The 17920-nt window shown below is 47.3% G+C and overlaps 1 protein-coding gene across 1 annotated transcript in view; it reads right to left on the bottom strand.

Annotated features, from left to right (window-relative positions):
* Positions 1-17920, bottom strand: part of PLEKHH1 (pleckstrin homology, MyTH4 and FERM domain containing H1) — a 42950-nt gene that overhangs the window by 22295 nt on the left and 2735 nt on the right. Inside the window, exons 2-5 of the mRNA XM_027111568.1 lie at positions 8575-8637; positions 7487-7636; positions 3463-3546; positions 39-120 (exon numbers count right to left, since the gene is read on the bottom strand). Of these exons, the coding sequence (XP_026967369.1) occupies positions 39-120; positions 3463-3546; positions 7487-7636; positions 8575-8637 (379 nt within the window). The remainder of the gene's footprint in view (positions 1-38; positions 121-3462; positions 3547-7486; positions 7637-8574; positions 8638-17920) is intronic.

Genomic DNA, 17920 nt, shown 5'->3' with positions numbered 1-17920 from the left:
ACCACTCCCCCGACTCCCGCACATGCTGGCCCGCTCACCTTCTAGTGCACGTTGAAGGGCTCCCACCTGCTCCACCAGGTGCTGATTACTGCTTTTCAGGTGCTGATTCTCCATCTCAAGCTAGACAAAAAGAAAAATGAAGATTGAGAATAAATACTCAGCCTACACATTCAGACATATAATTCAAAATAAGATCAAAATCCTTCTTAAAGACCAAATCTACACAAAAGAACCCGTGGTGCCCCCCAGTCCACTGCCGACTCTCCTGGGAGCCCTGACCTCCTCCTTCTCTCTGCGCTACCTGGTTGTAGATGGGAAAGAATTCCATTTGGCGGCCCCTGTGCTTTCTTTTCTAGGTTTTTGGGGTTTTATTTTAATAAATTTTATTTATTTATTTTTGGCTATATTGGGTCTTTGTTGCTGCGCACGGGCTTTCTCTAGTTGTGGCGAGCAGGGGCTACTCTTTGTTGCGGTGCATGGGCTTCTCATTGCAGTGGCTTCTCTTGTTGTGGAGCATGGGCTCTAGACACGCAGGCTTCAGTAGTTGTGGCATGTGGGCTCAGTAGTTGTGGCTCGCGGGCTCTAGAGTGCAGCCTCAGTAGTTGTGGTGCACGGGCTTAGTTGCTCCGCGGCACGTGCGATCTTCCCGGATCAGGGCTCGAACCCGTGTCCCCTGCATTGGGAGGTGGGTTCTTAACCACTGTGCCACCAGGGAAGTCCTTCTTTTCTAGGTATCTTTAACCTTTTAAAAAAATGGTGAAATACAACACACAAAAAACTGCATTCTACACCAATGAACAGCTTAACAAATGATTCTGAAATGATTACTCATATGACCGCCACCCAGGTTAAGAAAGAGGAATTTGCCAACACTCCAGACATCCCGGACTTGTCCTTCCCCAATCACATGATCCTCCCTCCCCACTAAGGTGACAACTCTTCTGAGTCTATGAGATTCATTTCCTTGCTTTCTGTGTTTTACCATCTAAGTATGCACCCTACACACATTAGTGTAGTTGTGCCCATTAGGACTTTATATAAATGGAATTATTCAAGATGTACTTCTGTATCTGGCTTCTTCTGCTCAACATCCTATCCATGAGATCCAGCCTCAGGGTGGCTGCATTTTCTTTGAAATGAAAGCCAACACACTTCTTTTTGTTGTTGTTTATAACACAAAAATTTTATTTCCTTGCTTATATTTTATATCATATGTATTCTACTCAGTTTCACACGCTTTATTTATACTGGATCCAGGATGAAGGAGAAAACCCTATCTCCTGGAAAAAGGAAAAGGACAATAATAAATTCATGTGATTGTTCTTTTCTTTTTTTTTAAACTTCTTTTTCCTTCTTTGGCTGCATTGGGTCTTCGTTGCTGTGCACAGGCTTTCTCTAGTTGCAGTGAGCGAGAGCTACTCTTCGTTGCGGTGCGTAGGCTTCTCATTGTGGTGGCTTCTCTCGTTGTGGAGCACAGGCTCTAGGCGCACAGGCTCAGTAGTTGTGGCACACGGGTTTAGTTGCTCCGCGGCATGTGGGATCTTCCCGGACTAGGGCTCAAACCCGTGTCCCCTGCATTGGCAGGTGGATTCTTAACTACGGTGCCACCAGGGAAGTCCCCGTGTGATTGTTCTTGAAGTTTCTAACTGAATATAGCTTACATATATGTCTAGAGCAAGTCATATAAACAAGCATGATGTCCATGATCTGCAGAAGCATATTCCTTCCTCAGGGAGGCATAGCATATCTTATGGCAAGGGGCAGGGATATATTACCCTTCTACTGGAAAGGAGTCGGGAACAATATACAACCTATAAAAATTACTTTTATCACAGTAGCAACTTGCTTGTATTTTTTTTTGTCTCAGTTTACTAATTGGTAAATTGAAGATGGCAGTAATCATTCCACAAAGTTGTCATTGAGAGTAAATCAGTATCTATGTTTAAAATGCCTGCCTTAGAACTCGATGCATTGCAAGCGTTTAACAAATATTGGTTAATTACATTCTTCTTTTCCAATTACTCTAATGATTTTTATCCTAAGCTCTAGGACCCAGATTTTTCATTGTTTGACGTTTTATTCTCACCATATCATTTCACTATGTCATAATCCACAGGCCCTTAATTCCTCGTTATCTTCCCTGACAAAACATACTTTTTTTTCTTGTTTCAACCTGATAAAAGTAACTTTGGCCTCTTATTCACCTAGGAGCAAAAAATAACTGTTCTTAAAAAAAAATAAAAATAAAAAATAAATTAAATAAAATAAAAAAGGGCTTTCCTGGTGGCGCAGTGGTTGAGAGTCCGCCTGCCGATGCAGGGGACATGGGTTCGTGCCCCGGTCCAGGAAGATCCCACATGCCGCGAAGCGGCTGGGTCTGTGAGCCATGGCCGCTGAGCCTGCGCATCCGGAGCTTGTGCTCCGCAACGGGAGAGGCCACAACAGTGAGAGGCCCGCGTACCGCAAAACAAACAAACAAACAAAAACAAACAAACAAAAAAAACCTGTTCTTCCATTGTCTCCAGCCGATATGCCAGGTCCTGTCAATAGGCTGTCTAGTGCCCATTCTCATTGGAAAGCCAACACACTTTCATTGAGCTCTCAGCAAGAGATCAGGGCTGTGGAAGATGCAGGTTATAGGCATCAGCTCTGTCCCCAAGGGCTTGTAGTCTAGCAGGTGACCTGAGATGTGTGTCCACAGAAAGGACAGGAGGCAAAATGAGCCGCTACCCCCTGCAGGTGTGAGCCACTTGTGTCAGGAGTGAGTGTTCACCCTTCTCCAAACTTCAATTCCCCTTCCTTCTGTTTAGAAAGAGGTTGTTTTTTGGTTTTTTGCTAGCAGCGCTGTAGCTTCTAGTCCCGAGTTTCCTAAATAAAGCTGCAGCAAGTGATGAGCTATGAAAACGGATGGACAGAGGTGGAAAGTAGAATAGAGGTTACCAGGGACTGGGGGGAGAGACAATGGGGAGTTAGTGTTCAATGGGGATGGAGTTTGTTTGGGGTGGGAAAAGTTTTGGAGGTAGTGGTGATGGGTACACAACACTGTGAATGTACTTAATGCCACTGCATTGTACACTTCAAAAACAGCTCAAATGGTATATTTTATGTATATTTGAGCACCAAAAAAAAAAAAAAGTTAAAAAGAATGGAGAGGACAGAGGGTGGATGGTAAGGACTGTGTGTGCTTCTCAGAAGGAAACTGATGGGACTCCTCAGAAGTGAGACTCATTCCTTCTCCCCAGACACAAAGCAAACCAGGAGCTCTAGGGAAACCCAGCTCTGACAACAGGAAGGGAAAAGTGAAGTGAAGTGTCTCAGTGTTTAAGCTGAATGAGAGACAAGCGGTTAACAAAATGAAAAGCAGGCAAGGCCCCAGAAACAGATAGAGGCAGAAAAACGCAGAGGGACAGGCGCAACCCCACGCAGGTCCTCGCAGGCTTCCCAAGATAAGCTCTCACTCACCTCTGCTAACTTCAGGGTCACCCATTCCTTGATCTTTGCAGCTTTTTCTTGAACGATTTTTGCTTCCTCAGTTCTCATCTTCTTCTGCAAGAGAGAGAGGGCCTTTAGTTCGTCACGGTGGTCACCGTTTTAGTGAATAATTGGAGGTGGGAGGCCCTGAGAAGAAATATTAAGGGACTGGATGGAGGTTGGCCGATAGGAAAAAATACATTCATTTATGAATTCTTAGAAAATATTCTTAAAGTGGGAAAGGCCTTCCTAAGCATAATACAAATCCCAAATAGCCATGAAAGAAAAGACTAATAAATCTATATCATCTCTATAAATTACTATATGACCAAAAAAAAAAAAAGATGCCCTTAAACAAAATGAAAAGACCAATTGGGAGATGATTTGCAACACAAATGACTTACATACAAAAGGGATAATTTGACGTGAACAAACCAATAAATATATGCAAAAGATATAAATAGGAAATCAGCAACAAATAAAGGGAAATAAACCCATGAAAAGCTGTGCAATCTTTATTATTATTTTTAAAATGCAAATAAAAGTGACACATCATTTTCCTCTACCAGACTAACACAATTTAAAAGTTTGATATAACCCTAAATTGTCAAGGGTGTTGGAAAACAGCCCACCTCATACAAATTGGCAAAGACTTTTTGGGGAAAAACTTGATAATATTTGTCAACATTTTAAATGTCCATACCACTGATCTAACAAACCCACTGCTTAGGAATCGTTAATTGCATTATTATTTGATAAAGCGACAAAAACAAAAAAACTCAAAACTGGAAATAACCTAAGAGTCCACAAATAAGGGCTTGGCTAAATAAACAAAATGAAAATGGAACACTGCTCTGATACACAGGAAATGGCCACAATGAACGGCGGTTAGTGGTGAGGAATGAAAATGAAGGATGGGGACGGAGGAAAAATGTCATTTTATACCCTTTTGGTCGTTTTGTATTTTTTACTATAAGCATGTATTACCTTTACAGTTAAAAAATAAAAAATAAAGGTAAATTAGCACATGAGTACAACTCCCTCAAAACAATCAACAGTATACAGTGATCCCTCGGTATCTACAGGGGTATTGGTTTCAGGACGCCCAGCAGATACCAAGATCTGCAGATGCTCAAGTTCATTATATTGATGTAACAGGGTGAAGCACAGTCGGCCCTCCCTATTGGTGGGTTCGGCATCTGCAGATTCCACCAACCACGGACCTGATTCTGCGTATATGGAGGGCTGACTGTCCTATGCCCTTTTATATAATGGACCTGAGCATCCACGGATCTTGGTGTCTGTGGGGTGTCCTGGAACCAATCCCCTGTGGATACCGAGCGACCGCTGTAAAATGACTCAAAAGCGAGGTTTGTATCTAAAGAATAGCAGCCTAGGAGAAAACAAAATACAGGCTTTGGGGATTTGGCTCTGCCTCTGAGGCTTATTTGCTGTGGGGCACTGGGAAGGCCACATCAGCCTCTGGTGATGGCATCTCTAAAATGGGCGAAGATACATGTCCCCTCTGGACCATCTTGAGGATGAAGGGACAGAAAGTGCACCGCACAGTGCCTGAGGCACAGGTAATCAACAAGTTCTAGAACGAGTACTAGTTCCCTGCTCTAAAAGGCATGGAGGGACTTTGCTGGTGGCAGAGTGGTTAAGAATCCGCCTGCCAATGCAGGGGACATGGGTTCCAGACCTGGTCCAGGAAGATTCCCACATGCCGTGGAGCAACTATGCCCGTGCACCGCAACTACTGAGCCTGTGCTCTAGAGCCTGCAAGCCACAACTATTGAGGCCGCATGCCACAACTACTGAAGCCTGTGCGCCTAGCGCCCGTGCTCCGCAACAGGAGAGGCCACCACAATGAGAAGCCTGTGCACCGCAACAAAGAGTAGCCCCCGCTCGCTGCAACTAGAGAAAGCCCGCCCGCAGCAACAAAGACCCAAGGCAGCCATAAATAAATAAATAAATTTGTTCAAAAATAAATAAGTAAAAAGCATGGAGACAACTGGTGTACTCTCAGTTGTTTAGAGACCAGCAGTAACGACTTTGGTTACACTTCTAGGGAAAAACTGCCTCGAAGTTGTAAGATGATGGACATGAGCTCCCAACAAGGGAGTCTGTGGAAATGAGATGGGCATATGGAAATGTCTGACTCAGTATTTGAGAGCTGGCGAACCGGTAAGGTTATCTAGGGGTTTGCAGACAGGCCACAGGCCAAATCCCGCCTTCCACCTGGTCCCTCCCTGAACAGCCCTGCCCATTCATTTCTGTATTGTCTAAGGCCACTTCCAGGCTACAGCAGCAGAGTTGGCTAGCTGCAACAGAGACCACGTGGCCTGCAAAGCCAAAAATATTTACTACCTGGACCTTCGCAAAAACAGTCTGCTGACCCCTGACCTAGTTTGATACCCTGATATTTATGTGGCTGTGGAAACTGAAGCCCAGAGGGTGAAATGACTTGCCTCTGTCAGTTTGTGCCACGGCTGGGGCTAAAACCAGGTCTACTGACTTGCAAAACAGCATTCTCTCTCTTCTGATCTGGACCTATTATTATTGTAAAATGATTTTTTTTCCTGACCTAAGTAAGCTTTAGCAGGAATCATTTTGCCCACCAATTCCCAGGTGCTGCCACTTCTAACTATGAACCACTCAACAGAGAAGATAGGTATCTAATATCAATGGGAGGGCTTCCCTGGTGGCGCAGTGGTTAAGAATCCGCCTGCCAATGCAGGCGACACGGGTTTGAGCCCTGGTCCAGGAAGATCCCACGTGCCACGGAGCAACTAAGCCCGTGCACCACAACGGCTGAGGCTGTGCTCTAGAGCCTGCGAGCCACAACTACTGAGCCTGCACGCCTAGAGCCCTTGCTCTGCAACAAGAGAAGCCACCGCAATGAGAAGCCCGCGCACCACAACAAAGGGTAGCCCCCACTCGCTGCAACTAGAGGAAGCCCACGTGCAGCAACGAAGACCCAATGCAGCCAAAAATAAAAATAAATTAATTAAAAATAAAATAAAATCAATAGGAAATTGATGAGAGATTCCATGTGTCAACATTCTATTGATATTTTCCCATGATTTTTCAGGAACACATGGTGCCCCACACATTGTGGGAGGTACGTCCCACAAAGGAAATGTTCGGTGACTGTTGATGAATGATTACGAATGTGCCTATGATAGTGGGAAGGCACCAGCAGGATTAGCTGGGACCTCCATGGAGAGTACACATGTGGAAAGTTGCAAGTTGGCCATGTTGTGAGGTTTTCTGTTGGAAACAATGGAGCTCTGGCACCAGGGAAAAGCTGGGTAGGTAAGACCAATGGCAGAGGGAAGGGACAGAATTAGGATGAAGTTAATGGGATTGTGAAGGGGAAGCTGGGCCTAGGGGACTGGCAGGGGGGTGTTCCAGATGTCCTCTCCAGAACAAAGATGCTGACTGTGGCTGGAATACTGGGCAGTGGCCTCTCCTGGGCTCCTATGCGCTTTTCAGAGGAGGTGGCAACTTTGGTCTCTGTCTGTTCAGGTTCATTGAGAAACTTTGGCTGGGCAGTTGGCCAAGGCTGATGGTCCAGCTCTGTGCTGCTCTGCTACTACGTGTCCCACAGGTCGGCAGGGCACAAGACCAGGGTGGAAAAGGAAAAGCTCTCCTTACCAAACACCGACCTCAGGTCTGATGCTGTACCCAGGTTCCCTGAGTTCATTCTGCCGACAGCCCTATGACGTAGTACAACCCCCATTTTACAGATGCGTAAAACGAGAATCAGCGACTTAAGTAATTTGCTCACTGGTGCTAAAGGGGGGTTCAACCCAGATGAGTCAGCCTCCAAGGTCCCTTTCCCACCATATCCCCATGCCTGGCTCTTCACGCACCTTCCAATACATCTCCACGAGAAAGAACAGTCTCGTGAGGGAGAGAGTCCCCACCACCGGCGGCCCAAGCAGAGGGGCTCTGCTCAAGCAGCCGTGGGCAGCTGGTGCAGGCGCTGCAGGGGGGCACTGGCACTTACCTGCTTCTCCAACTGTGCCTCCAGCCGGCCGATGAGTTCGTCTTTGCCCTGCATGGCGTTCAGCAATTCTTGGTACTTCCGGTGCAGGCTGCCTGCTGAGTCCACATTCTTCAGATTGGACAATTTCACCTTCTCTTCCATCACACCCACCTGAAAAGTACCAATTGTCTCACAGGGTTGGGGTACGGTGTGTGAAATGGCCTCCAGCCTGGGATGGGATGGGATGGGATGGGATGGGATGGGATGGGATGGGATGCTTCCTGATGCCCCTATCTGTGACTCTCAGGCAGAGCCCATACCCAGGGCAGTTGGGGCCAATTAATTCAATGATCACTTATTAAGCCTCATCTGGGCAAAAGAAGGAATTGACAAGGAAGGAAAAGCAGGGTGTAGGGCCATCTAACTCTGGGGGCCCCAGTAGGGACAAGCTGGGCAGGTCAAACAGCCCTGGAGAGGAGATGCTCCAGCTTCACTGTGGCAGAGACATATGCTGCCCACTGAATGTCCGTGAACTTCCCAATACTTTCCAGCCCTCTTGGAGTTAGATGGCCATGGAATTCACTGCAGCCAATGGGCCTGAGTGGAATGACGCAGTCATTTCTGGGCTGAAGTATTTAAGAGCTGGCGCACAAGGACCCAGCTCTCTTTCCCTGCCACGGCAACCAAGGAGGCTGCATGTTCTAGCTGGTTCCGCTGGAAGATGGGCAGCTCCATTACCTTGGACCCCTGAATCACCGTGTGAAGCAGAATCCTTGGCTTACCCTCAATGGAGAGGTACCATGAGTGAGAACTAAATGTGATCAACTGCAGACACGTCAGACTTCATTGGTTACTCAGCATAACCTAGCCTATTTGGACGAAGCCACTCACCTGCTCACTGCACTGACCCTTACCCAAAGATTCCTTCATGCCCACAGAAAGCCCCAGGCACCTTCATTTGTTCAGAAGGTCTAACGCATGACTGCTGGTTTTCCTCGTCCCTGTAAGAGGCTTATCGGTGTGACGTGTCCATGTGTGACCATGGAAAGGGTCAGGAAAGGCCAATGGTCATTTCCGCTGCACACTCCTGCCATCCCCTCCCCGGTTACCTGGGTCTCCGCATCCTCTGCTCTCTGCTCTGCCTCCAGCAGCCTCTGCTCCAGCTCCTGCATCTGCTCAACCAGAGAGGAAGGGGAGATCTAGGTGCAGTGTCCCTACTGTGAACATGGCATCAAGGCAATGCATGTGAATTGTGCAGATGCTACACGCAGGCCAGGCTCAAACTGCCCATCTCGAGGGGCTCAAGGATGTCAGGGTAAAGATTGCCATGGCAGCCCTCGGCTCCCTTATCCTGAATTTCTTGGGCAGGTGAAGAGCCTAGAGCTGCTGTCCTCTCTGCTGAGTGAGGAAAAGCCTAGGTCTTTCTCCCTGTGTAGGGCACCCGGGGAGCCGGGGCAGTACCACCATCATTCTTCCTGAGGCATCCTCACCCTCACTGTTGTTTTCAGGCTCCTCTCCCAGACCTCCCTCTCCTCTCAGCACTGGGCTGCAGGCAGTGCCCTGCCACGTGCCTGGCATGGAACGTGCTCCCATGTGAGCCCCCATCATGTCGGATATTCCTTCCTCCTCCAGAATGGCTCCCTGGCTGGGGACAAATACTGCCTCCCCTTCTTTCAAGGATGCCTCTGACTGCAAATGGCATTCACAAGTATCACCTTATTTGACTTCTTTAATCTTAAGCACATTAAAAAAAAATTCTATCTAGCTACCAGCCTGGAATCGCATGCCAACTGGCCATGCCAACTGGCCACGCCAACTGGCCCAAGAAAAGGGACCAATGTTCTCATACACAGAGCCTCATCAGGGACCAGATCTAAGGTGAAGCCTAAGGAGCAGCTCACCAGCCCACGGCCCACACGGCATCTCTGCAGCTTCGTGAGCTCACAGCCCGTTGAGTGAAGTGTGAGCTGGATTTCAGCTCCTACCCTCCCCCTGGTCAGGGCTCAGAGTGCACTGCCAAAACCTTACACCATCACACAAAAGTCCTGCGGAAGCAGAGCAAAGTCATACATTCCACTCTCCTACCAAACGCCATGGGCCACAGCCTAGTCAGGCAACTGCTTCCTTCCCCGCCCTGCCTTGCCCCAGGGCAACAGGTATGCAGGAAAAATACACTAGAGGCATAACCTCCCAGCCTTGTCCTCCGTGAGGCTGTACGGGCCTTGCTTCCCAAGCTCCAGTCCAGCCCTTGCCCACCTTATCTCTGCAGATTTGGCCTTTTCTCTGGCTACTCAACCTCTCCCTTTGGCCTGGACCCTGGCTTGATATTTACCAGTGAACTGAGCAATTAATTTTTTCTCTTTCCCAACCTCTCATCTGCTCAGCTGAAATGCTGCTTTCCCTCCTTGATTAAAAGATGAAAGAGAAGGAGCCCTCCAGCCTGGTGCTGGACAGTGAAAGGAGGGTTACCTGGGAGCAGTTCATGTTTGAGAACCTGGGGAAACTCTGTTCTCAGGGCTGCCTTCCCTCATCCGTTTTTTTCCTCCTTGGGGTTGGGGAGAGACAGATGTTTTCAGTACACAGTCCCTCTGAAAGGACTGAGGATCCCAAATAAAACTTAAGATTTACAACCCATGTGACAAAAATGCCCCCTGGGCTCCCAATAGACAGGACCATCTTTGACAGGCATTCCTGTACTCAGGCTTTTTTGCGGTACACGGGCCTCTCACTGTTGTGGCCTCTCCCGTTGCGGAGCACAGGCTCCGGACGCGCAGGCTCAGCGGCCAAGGCTCACGGGCCCAGCCGTTCTGCGGCATGTGGGATCTTCCCAGACCGGGGCTCGAACCCGTGTCCCCTGCATTGGCAGGCGGACTCTCAACTACTGAGCCACCAGGGAAGCCCTATGATGGAACCTCTTGACTCAAGCCTGAGAGAGTGGGTTGGTTCTGGCCAGACTCAGGCATCAATTACAGCCAGATGGCCTTTCCAAGATCACACAGTCCTTGGCCCTTTGTAGCTATGGGGGAGGTAACAGCATAGAATAAACCAATATTATGGTTATAGGGGTGGCTTCCTAGAACACAAAAAAATTCTACTTGGTGGCGGGGTTGGGGGGAGTGGTTGACACATAACCCATGACCAGGTTAGTACTATATAACCCTTCCCCCTTGGGCACCAGACTCGACTCTCTCCCCCCGGAGCGAATCAGGTTCTCTCTCCCCAGGAATCTGAAATGTGGGATTAAGAGGCCAGAGATAGGGCTCCCCTGGTGGTGCAGTGGTTGAGAGTCCGCCTGCCGATGCAGGGGACACGGGTTCGTGTCCCGGTCCGGGAAGATCCCACATGCCGTGGAACGGCTGGGCCCGTGAGCCATGGCCGCTGAGCCTGCGCGTCCGGAGCCTGTGCTCCACAACGGGATAGGCCACAACAGTGAGAGGCCCGTGTACCGCAAAAGAAAAAAAAAAAAAAAAAAAGAGGCCAGAGATGAGAGCCAGGGGGCTGCACCAGAGAACGTGCACAAACTTTACCAAGTCCTGATTATTAGACAGGTTCTTCAGTTCTCTGACATGTCCCAGGCTCCTCCTAATAAATTCCCTGTTTGCTTAAGCTGGCCAGAGCTGGTGTCTCTGCCCTCATCAGAAACACCCCTAACTAATACAATTACTGGGAGCATTTAATTTTTAAGAATACAATGAAATACTGAATGGGAAGGCTTTGGATTCTTGACAAGTTTCCTAGATTAACCTTCATTAATTTACTTATTTTTAACTCTTTATTTTATATTGGGGTATAGCCGATTAACAATGTTGTGATAGTTTCAGGTGCACAGCAAAGCAACTCAGCCGTACATACACAGGTATCCATTCTCCCCCAAACTCCCCTCCCATCCAGGCTGCCACATAACATGGTGCAGAGTTCCTTGTGCTCTACAGTAGGTCCTTGTTAGAGATTAACCTTCATTTAGATCTGACATCTGCTCTGTAGCTCAGAACACATATGATTTCCATAGGAAACGATCATTCATATTCGTGACTTTACAGATGGAGAAACCAAGGTAGAGGGATGAATAGAATGTATTTGAGTCCTACCTCCCACTTGGGCATTTCCATTTGTGTCAAGAGTGGTCAATAACACTGGTCAGAGGCAGAAATCACTCTGTCACTGACAACATGGTGAGTATTTTATGCCCCCAAGATCTTAATATTAGACATATTTTAAGGTATGCTATCAGCGAAGCAGATGGAAAGGAAGGCGCCCCTCGGAGCCTAGGGTCTCCTCCCAGTCTTGGCCCAACAGACACCTGGTCCTCCTTGCTGCCGACCCTCCAGCCATTCTTATCTTCCGGGCAAGGACACTCGAGACTCAAAGCGTTCTGTATTCACCTTTATGCTAGAGTATTCTCTTTTCTCTAAAGTGAATTTCTGAACATTAAAACTATTTGGAACATCTGGAAGTTTTTTAAAAGAGAAGAGTACAGTGACCATCTATGTATCCATCACTGTGCTCCAACAATTACCAACATCCCGCCACCCTTGTTTGAAGAGAATCTCTTTAACATCATGTTTCCCTCTGTTTTTATGAAAACACATTTTCTTCATTGCCACTGGAACACTCCCAGGGGTGTCTATGCCGGAATATCATGTTTGGGGTTTTCAAACTCTTCTTTTAACCCCAGCATCAACACTTCTCATGACGGCAGATCATTCCTTATGCTCACTCAGAGGGCCACACCCGGACCTCTGAAAAGCTGAGCTACTCGCAGGCCCCCCTTATTTGGGTTCTGTTTCTCCTTTCAGAGGGTTCCCTGGGACCGTGTCCTCAGCTATCCTTTTAGCTTGTGGGTCTGGCTGACACACCAGCCAGGGCGGTGTCAGGTTTGGGCAGCTGACTTTTAGGCAGGATCTACTTTCACCAGCTGCAACTTAACCTGAGACTCGTAAGCCACCCTAGAACAGGCTGCAGCGACCTGATGAAATGCACTGGGCACCGACCTGGTATTTAATCCCCATGTCCACAGCTCCTTGTTACACGCGGTGACGCTGTGAAATACTGGCCCCAAAGGCAGCAGGCACCCTCTTGCGCACCCAGCACAGACCTGCGTGCTGAGTGGTGGTTGAGCCCAGAGCCACGCCAGGCTGGGTCTCAGCTATCCCTCTGCAAAGGGTTCAACATTCTTACCACTGCTTTGCACCGGCTGGAGAGAATGGTACAGGTAAGCCTAAGGCTCTGGAGCCCGACTGGCTCCACCCCAGTGTGGCTTTAGATAAATTCTTAACCTCTCTTTGCCTCAGTTTCCTCACCACCTCCTAGTATCCACCTCCTAGGACTGCTGTGAAGATCACAGGAGATGCCTCATGTCAAGCTCACGTGCACAACCTGGCACTTACTGAGCAGTTCGCAGCTATAAGCCACTTGTTGGATTTTCGTATACAAAGGTGGCACTTAGGATCAGGGTCAGCTTGCCGGGACAGTCCAGTGGTCACCTGTCATCCAGAATAATTAGTAATAGAGCCTTCTTTTCTCTCTCCAAAGCGTCCCGGTTTAGATGATAAATTACCCGGCCATCCTACTTATGATCCATCTACAGAAAGAATGGCTGTAAGTCAGAGGTTGCCAACTATTAGCCTACAGAGCATCACGTAAGACCTACAGTGCTGCGGGCATTGTGGCGACACAGATACAGCTAAACAAGGCCACTTGCTATGTGTCCAGCACTGGCTAAAGCACTTTAGGTGCATCAACTCATTTAATCTTCAACCCAATCCTAGAAGGCAGGTCCTATTATTATCCCTGTTGTACAGATAAGGAAACTGACGCAGAGGGGTTAGGTAACTTGCCTAACGTCACACAGCTAGGAGGCGGAGCCGGGATTCAAACTCAGGAGGACTGGCTCCGGAGTCTATTATACTCTTTGCCACCGTGCCCCTCACATCCAAATCTCACGTCCCGTAAAAACCCAGATTCCACATGCAATCCCCGATTTCCAGCTTCTCCTGAAAACTCAGGAGATCTGGACACACTAGGATTACCTTTTCTCATGGCAATACCTGGCTTCCTCCTCAAGCGGTAGCACACTGCCCCGAATCCTCACTCATGTAAGTTTAGTTACGTGCAGGCCTTTGAGACTGCAACCCACAGTTTTAGCCGTTAAATGGTTCTAACTCTGTTGTGATCAAAGACAATGATTCTCAACTTTTTGTTTTTTTAGTATCAAATCTTTTGTTCAATTGAAATCATATGCTCATTCCCAAGATAAAACTGGGGGGCCGCCCTGCTGTCTGAGTGCAGAAGAGGCAGGAAAGAAAGGACTCCAAGTCTTGTCTGTGGGTCCACTGCTCCCCCCCCCCCCCCCCCCCAACCCCCCCCGGGGCCCAAAGGGCCCAAGGCGTCCCCTAGAAGGACAGGGGAATGAGCCCAGGGACATGGCCAGGGCAAGAGTTCTGCACCCTCAGGGGCGTAAGGATTCACATGGAGCTTGTTACAGACTCCTGGGCCTTGACTATAGAGGTTTTTATTTAGCAGGTCTGAGGCATGGCCCAGGAATGTGCTTGAAAAGAATATCCCAGGTGATCCTGATGCAGGTGGTCTACAGACCACACTCTGAAAAACACTAGATTGGCCGCTGAACACAAAGCAAGCACCCCAGGGCAGAGCCCCTATTGGCACAGGATCCTTCTCGAATGGCTTTATAGGAGTACAAAGCTCTAGCAAGACTATGGTTCCTGAGAAATACTATAGTGGGCCTTATTAAAAATGGGGGTTAGGAGAATAAAAAAATTTCTCTACACGCACGCACGTATGCACTCATACACAGTGAATAAAAGTTCTAGAAGGCATCTACTCCCAAAGCATATCGGATCCATCAGCAAGGAGATCTTCTAAGGCTGATTCTGTGATGACTTTATGCAGATTTTATTTCCAACTAGTCATGACAGCCCTAGTATCCTCCTTTTATAGTACCTGGCCTTTTCACAAATTCTGAGGTATTTAAGGATATCTTTTTCTGGGCCTTGTGTTCTATCAGCACGTTGTGAAGCTGGTGTCTAAACTGAATCACCGCCTCTGTATAATCCGTGGTCAGAGCGGGGAGAAGCAATAGTCATTGTTCCTTTGTTTAAGGGACTGAACTGAACCATTTATACACTCAAAGAAAAGTCCTGAAGCACAAATTTTTGGTATATAAATACAAAACTGAGTTACTGTATTTCAAAACATTGGTTGGAGAAACTAGTAAGGGATTCTAGAAAAAGAGGAAGTGCACACAGTCCCACCGGAACAGGCTTCGGGAAGAGGTGCCTCAGTGAAAACTATTCAAGCTCAAAAATGACGGATGTTTTACTACGTAATGTCTTCTCTTTAATAGATGCACTCGAATCCCTTTTGGAAGCAGAGAGGGAGTAAATAAATCAAAAATTTTAAACTTGTTTTAGTCCTAATATTGATGCCATGTATTCATCATGATACAAAGCTCTTTTGAGTATAGACAGTATACTCCCACTTTTCTGATGAGAAAACTGAGGCACAAGTTTAGCAAGAATGAACAAAGTCCAAGGGACTTTTAATATCCAGCTCGTAGAAGAGCATCAGTTTTTAGATTGATCTGACTACCTCTGTGACTTCTTCAACCAAGAAGAGCGCTGGGGAAACGGTTCCCAAGAGCAGACAAGATGTGAGCTCTAAGACATGAGCCACTCCCTCAACTTCTGTGCTGGATGGAAAGTGACCCACAGCTCACCTGGCTTCAGAAAGGGTGGCCCGGGCAAGGGCACATCAGACGGTGACAGGTGTCCCAGCGGAAGCAAGGTCTAGGGCTGCCTCCTCTCCTCATCCTTCCTCACCCTTAGGTGAGGGATTATCCTGTCTCGAATGGCAATTCTGCAAGAGGGAGTCAGGTACGAGCAGACTGTGCGGTGGGGAAGGAGGAGGGCTTGCTTCCAAGCCGTAGTGGCCAGTGTGCAGTATCTGATCCCAGGCAGGGCTGGGCCCCTGGGAAACACACAGGCTTGGCCTGCCCTATACGACCGCCTGCAGCGAGTGAGTGGCCATCCGTCATCCAGGCAATGCAATCTCCACGGGCGGCCGGGCGGGCTGTGCGGAACGGCAGAGGTGGAGGGGACAGGCGAGGGCGGGGGCTGGCCAGAGGGACCCAGCTGACCTGGCTCACCTGGGTGCAGGTGGGTGCTGACGATGACTAACTAGTAAGTTCTGGGAGCAGCAACAGAGACGGGGACCAGGGCCCAGGCCCGCAGGAGCTCTCCTGAGAAATCTGGGTCATCTCTTCCTCTGACCTGAAAGTTACCTTGACGTATTGGGGAAAACCTCTAATGAATTGTTGAACCCGGCCTACTGGTTTGGGGATGACAGCAGGTGATAGGCACAGCCCTCACATTGAGCAACATGGTGTTTACGGCCTTAAGGTTTCCTGCCAAGAGGTCCAGTGTCAGACTAATGTCCCAGCCCTCTTCCCTACTTAGGTCTCCCAGCCCATGATTCCTAGTAGAGATTTCTTTCTCTCCCCTCCCACACCGCCAGGCTCTTCTGCCCTGTGTCTATACCCTTCTCCTTTCTTTACCCAAGTCACGCTCTGAGCCCCCAACATTGTTATGGGAGGGCATTCTGGTTACTTTGCTGGTGAGCAAATACAGTCTGGAAGAGAAGAAGGGGCCGATATTATAGAAGTTCAACCTACCCAGACCCAAGGGGCTGTGGAAGAAGAGGGTGTTTGTTTATAATGTGTTTGAGGCCCCTGGGGAATAGAGGAGGAAGGCATTTAAAAATATTTTTCTATCATGAAATATTTCAGGCCAACAGAAACATGCAGAGAATATTTTTTTAAAACATGTATCCACCATTCATCTTGGTCAAATCTTAATTTTTGTCATCTCTGCTTCTGCTGTTCCTAAGAAATGGACCACAACAGACATGTGAAGCCTCCAGTGTACCTCTCTCCAATGTTACCCCTCTCCTTCCAAGTGTACTTACCCTATGCTTGGCTGTGTTTACATTTTTGCCTCATTTGTATACACCCCTAAACAACAGAGAGTACTGTTTTGTGCAGGTTTTAAAACTTTATATAAACTGTATTGTTCTATATATATATCCTTCTGATCTCTTTTGTTCAATGTTGGTTTTTGAGATTTATTGACCTTATACATGTAGCTTTACTTGACTCATTTTTAACTGCAATGTACTATTCCATCGTACAAATACACTCAACATGGTTATCCATCCCCCGTTGATAGACATTTAGAGTATTTCCAATTTTTCATGCATCATTGCTGCAAAGGACATTCTTGTATAGGTCTATTTATGACCAATATATTTGGATTCTTTCTTTGTTTTTTTAAATTGAAGTATAGTTGGTTTAAAATGTTGTGTTTGGATTTATTGCTACCATTGCATTTTGTGCTTTGTATTTCCTACTTTTTTCCTATACTCCTTTCTCTCTTCCTCACCTGGATTTAATAGACTTTATTCCATTTCCAGTAGCTGCTCTCCTGATTTGAAAGTTATACGCTCTATTTCTATTTGTTATCTCTATTATTCTAGACTTAAAATCTAGACTTAAAGACTGCTCTTTGTTCCCCACGTTCTGTTCTCCACTGCTCTTTCATACGAACTCTGACTTTTAACAGAGCATATCATTATCCAGAATAAAGACTACACTTTCCAATCTTTCCTGCAGCCTGGTATAACCACATGAATAAGTGGCCAATGGGATGTGAGCAGAAGGAATGAAGGCAACCTTTGGCCCGTGCTATCAAAGGGAAGGAGTTGGAATGTGGACATGAGGGTGAACCACCTTCAAACATGTAGCAGACCTCCCCCCAGAGCTAGATTGCTTATGTCTGGAATGTTACATGAAAAGGAATGGATTTTTTAAACATATATACTGCTTGGTCTTATCCTGCTTCCTAAGTCTGAGGCTTTAAGTCTTTCACCCAGTTTGGAAACTTTAAAGCCATTATCTCTTTGAATCATGCCTCTCTTTCACTTTCTTCTCCACTTCTGGAATCTCTATAAGGATCCTGCCATTCTGGCAACCACATCTCAGCCTGTGTCTTCATCTCTCTATGCTGCCCTCAGGTCTATCTTTCTGTTCGTGAAGTCTGTCTCACGTGGTGCCTAATCTGACATTAATCTATCCACTGAACACTTAATTTCATTGCAAACATTTTTCATTTCTGGCAGTTCTATTTGGTTCTTTTTCTCACCTTTTTGGATGGTGTCTTGTTCTTGTCTTATATTTTCAATTACTTTATTATGTCTTCAATAGTTTTTTTTTGGTGGGGTGGGGCATACCACGCAGCTTGCAGGATCTCAGTTCCCCGACAGGGATTGAACCCAGGCCTTCGGCAGTGAAAGCAGAGTCCTAACCGCTGGATCGCCAGGGAATTCCTTTCAATAGTTCTGAACACATTGATTTAGTGTGTTGCCAACGGTTCTATTATTAGA

This window comes from Aethalodelphis obliquidens, unplaced genomic scaffold (assembly GCF_003676395.1).
Source record: "Aethalodelphis obliquidens isolate GAN/ISIS:26980383/991018 unplaced genomic scaffold, ASM367639v1 scaffold10, whole genome shotgun sequence".
Classification (NCBI taxonomy): Eukaryota; Metazoa; Chordata; class Mammalia; order Artiodactyla; family Delphinidae; genus Aethalodelphis; species Aethalodelphis obliquidens.
The sequence above is the reverse complement of the archived record's forward strand: the minus strand, read 5'-3'. Positions and strand labels throughout refer to the sequence as shown.